This window comes from Poecilia reticulata, linkage group LG12 (assembly GCF_000633615.1).
Source record: "Poecilia reticulata strain Guanapo linkage group LG12, Guppy_female_1.0+MT, whole genome shotgun sequence".
In the NCBI taxonomy this organism is placed as follows: Eukaryota; Metazoa; Chordata; class Actinopteri; order Cyprinodontiformes; family Poeciliidae; genus Poecilia; species Poecilia reticulata.
The window spans coordinates 17,745,430-17,749,795 of record NC_024342.1 but is presented as its reverse complement, the minus strand read 5'-3'; the positions used below and the strand labels follow the sequence as shown (position 1 = coordinate 17,749,795).

General features: G+C 35.6%; 1 protein-coding gene across 7 annotated transcripts in view; it reads right to left on the bottom strand.

The window, feature by feature from the left end:
* The window catches only part of pax8 (paired box 8), a 15,809-nt gene extending 11,654 nt beyond the window's left edge, over nt 1-4,155 (bottom strand). For 2 of the 7 annotated variants that reach the window (XM_017307689.1, XM_017307691.1), the window contains exons 1-2: nt 3,872-4,155; nt 1,390-1,548 (exon numbers count right to left, since the gene is read on the bottom strand). In XM_017307689.1, the coding sequence (XP_017163178.1) occupies nt 1,390-1,411 (22 nt within the window). In that variant the 5' untranslated portion in view covers nt 1,412-1,548; nt 3,872-4,155. The remainder of the gene's footprint in view (nt 1-1,389; nt 1,549-3,871) is intronic. The other 5 variants (XM_017307692.1, XM_008424306.2, XM_008424308.2 and 2 more) reach the window with 3 other exon arrangements.
* Nucleotides 4,156-4,366: the final 211 nt, after the last annotated feature.

Here is a 4,366-nt window from a genome sequence, read left to right as displayed (position 1 = left end):
GATAGATAGATAGATAGATAGATAGATAGATAGATAGATAGATAGATAGATAGATAGATAGATAGATAGATAGATAGATAGATAGATAGATAGATTAAATCCTAAATTATGTAGGAGTGAAGTTATCATGCAGTCTTCACATTCATTTATTACTCTTACTCTGCGGGGTGGAGTAATAAACTTTTGCCCTGGTCCATCTTCGTTTGTCACTAAACCAGCTTATTCTGAGCATTTACATTGTTACTGTTTGAGTTAGCTTAGATTAAGGGTTGTTTTCCTAGCCATAACTTGAATAGCATGTTCTTTGGTTTTTACTATTTTGAAGAATGACTATAGCAGATATTGGCCTTCATGTCACGTCAGAAAAAACACAAAGTTATGGACACTGATCAATTATTACAATTAAAGTTAAAAGTTTAACATAAGTTAAACAAAAACAAAATCCATGACAAAGAAATTATGGTATCATTTATTTGACACAAATTGTTGAGGAGAATTTTTTTATTTGTTTGTCTTAAAGTAATTTTTAACATGGATTTATATATATTTTTTTGCCTCCTGAATAAATGTGCTCACATTTAGATATTGAATTCTTCTTCATTTTGGCTGCTGTACTAATTTTTTTTTTTTAATTTTTAGCATGAGTGACAATAAACTCTGATGTTATCTTTTCCTGACTTTCACATTTCGAAGAGAGAAATTGGATCAGGAGAAGAAGCAGTCATAAATTAATAAGTAAAAGTTAATCTCATCAGTGATTAACTTACAAAAAATAAAAAAAAATCCTAAATACTTAATTTCTTAAAATGGCAATTAATAAATAAAACACAATAGTTTTGATTAACTTATTTTTACATTGCATTTTTGTAATTTCTCAACACATGATTTTTGGTTCTACACCCACTGAATAAATATATTCTAATTAAAGGATTTCTTCTTTTTTTTTCTGTGTGAAATTATGCTTGTAGAAAAAACAAGATATTTATTTTAAAGCTTTTCACACATCTTTACCAAGAGTGTTAAAAGTCTTGTAGAGTGTTTTTTATGCAACCAGTCTGAAGGCTTTCATAGTCCCACATTATTAACTTTAAATCCACCTAGAATGTAAAAATCACATAAAAACTTATTTTTTATTTAAAATATAATAAGTATTTTTGTGCATCTGTGTAACATGCTACAAGATATTGCTTAAATGTTTTGTATTCTGCCAGCCTAACATGGCAGGAATAAAATTTCAGGTTCTCTGTTTCCATGTTGGTTCAATTCTTTCAGAATACCAAAAACCAAACAAACAAACAAACAGATTATTAAAAAAGTTGTTTCTTAAGGTCTTGTTTCTTCCTTTACTCGTGTTTCAATCAGAGAGCTTAGCAGAGGCAGCTTGCTTACCTCTTCCAGTGCCTCCGGACATAACCCTGAGTTTTAACTCCCTACTCCACCAGCTGAACGTGATGCCCTGCTCCACCGCTGTCCCGGTTAAAGCGCCTTCAGTGAGCCTCCCGCCTCGTCTGACATGAGTGTGTTCTGGAGTCCAGCGCCGATGTCAGACTGCGGGACGAAACCAGAGCATGAAACTGACAGCTTGTGTCACGAGCTTCCTCAAACGCGGCGCGTCTTTTCACACGTTATGACATCCAACTTGAATTGTTCCTGGATGGGGAAGCGTACATGTCTGTTTTTTTTTCTCCATGCGTGTTAATGAGACAATCAGGAGCTGACAAAGTCTCAGAGGCCTCTGGACAAATGTGAAAAACAATTTTTACTGGCATCTGTGAAATGCAAATGATAAATCTGCTCTAATTCAGGTTTTGTTTCTTCAGAACAGATTGGTCTAATAATGCCTCCAGCTAATAAATCTGTTTGTTTTTGGATTTTGAACCCAATAAATGGTGTTTGTGTGACTACAAAAGGGTAGAGTGGTTGGTTTTGGTGAATGACATTTAGGGATCAACATGCACAAATCTGAGACACTATCTAAGGCACATAGAAGTAGAAATAAACTGCTTTTTGGTCTGTTGGTTTGCATTGAGCATTACAAGCCAAGATCAAATGCTTTTACTTTGAGCGAACATAATTCTTCTGTACCAGTCTGCTTGTTTCCAAATGTGACAAAACAAGTTGCATTACATTTACATTTTGTCATTTAGCAAATGCCTTCTTCCTAAGTGACTCATACAAGTGAGGAACATCATTCAAAGCTCTAGAGCTTTAAAGTGCCAAATAAATGACTGCATGTCTGGAAGAAGCGAAAAAGATAAAAAACCAACAACAAAAAATAAACAACAAACAAAACAACAACAATGAAAAAAAACAATGGCAGGTTTGTGCATGTAATGATATCCATGGAAAAACTGAAGGAGCGTCATATTTTAAAAGTTAAAAGTGGCCAACATCAAAAAGGAAGAGGAGAGTTAAGAGCCGAGACAATTTCTGAGCACCTGTTAAATCAATTGTCAGACACTATGAGTCAAAGCCTTGTTTGAAGGCTCCATCTGCTCAGCGCCTCACTCTGCTGCTTTAAAAAGTTAAGAATTTATGAGCAATGACAGAAAATTCGACTTTGTCAGAGAATACGAGTCTGGCTTGGCTTCCCTACATCGAAAGTCAACTGTATTCCTAAGGAAAAGCTGCATATTAGAGTCAAGATTACAGTGAAACACTGACTTTCAGTGAAGCACCTCCTGCTTTGTCCTGTTGAATGTGACATGACATAATTATCCCAAAGCAATGATGTGACAAAACATACTCATACGGCCTGATTTTAGCTTCATATCTCTCACTTTGTCATCATCACATTACCTAAGTTTAACCCCATCAATGAAAACATTTTTAAAGTTCAGCCCAACAGAGGCTGGACTTTGTCATTTTATTTATATTGAAATATTTTACCCCAGCTATACTTCTTACTACATGTAACAACTTTTAGATCTAAACCCCAATAGGCTTTAGTGTAAAATTAATGATTTATTTGTTCATATACTAATACAGAATATATTAATTGAGCCTGCTTCATTGTAAAGTTCCTTTGTTGATAATAGGCACTGTGAGAATAAACTATTACATTTCATACAATGTTTGTCATTAACTCTGTTATTTTATATTGCCTTTTTTTAGTATGTTATATGAAACTTAAAAACTGTTACACTTCATGTCACTGAGGATAAAAAATTAAACAAAAACATCTGAAGCTGTGTGGAAATTGCTATAGTTTTTCAACGTAATAAATTATTTAATTTCAAGAAAACGTCACTTTATTGCATATCTATTAGCATCTGCTCTAGCTACTGCATATCCAACATGTTCTTTGGATTCATTTCAAATTTTTATATTTAGCATTTTTTTAATTAAAATAATAAAAAAGGAGACAACAGAAACGCCTCCACCATTCCCCCCCCACAGATATCACCTAATGCATGCGGATCGTGGTTTATCATTTTCAGGAGAACTGCTTACATTATTGTCTCATCAATAAACGCTACAGGCTAAACATTATTTCTTGTTCACCAAAACTATAAAGGCAGGAAACAAACAGACAAAACCACCTGAAAAAAAAACAAACAAACAAACAAATAGAGCAAGTAAGGTGTAACAGACTAGTTCAAGTAAAAAACAATCTCTGTTTGAAAAATCTCAATTTGAGCCACAACTTCTGGGTCATATCAGCTGCTCACTCCATACTCATTATTTTTTTTCCCTTGTTTATCTGGTGACCAGTGAGACCCCCGCAGTTCGCTCTCTCCGTCTCCCCGGCAGTTCGCAGCATTTCAAGAACAACTTAAAGCTCCGCTTTTGCTGCTCCACGAATTTCCATCATACTGAGAAAGGAAGCAGGCAACAAAATCCCGCGAGAGACGTGAAAAACCGAGCTTACCTTTTCCCACGACGGAGCTCCAGGTAAAATTCTGGCTCAAAAATAATTATAATAATAATGATTAAAAAAAAATAAAAAAATAACAGAAGATCCACAGCAGATATATTTTTATTATCCCACTGATGAGTCTGTTGCGGTGAAACGCGGTGTGTGTCCTGACTCTGACTACACTGTGTGCTGTTGGATTGTGTGTGTGCAGCCAACACTGACCCAGGTTTTATCCAACCGGGCTGCGCGCAGCTCTGCGCGCTGATGCCATTGGACGGGGAGGATGAGGGAGGCGTGGCTTTGTGCAAAAAAAAAAAAAAAAGAAGAAAAAACGAGAGGAGGGAAAGAAAAAAAGAGGATGACTGATCTGGTATTTTGGTGGCATAACACCCACTGAGTGAGCGTACGGAAACACTTGAGGTTTCCATTTAGATCCAGTGTCAGGCGCGCTTTGATTAGACTGTTTAAGGACGTTGAGTTTCTCCCTGTCTTGATCGAGTGAGGCAC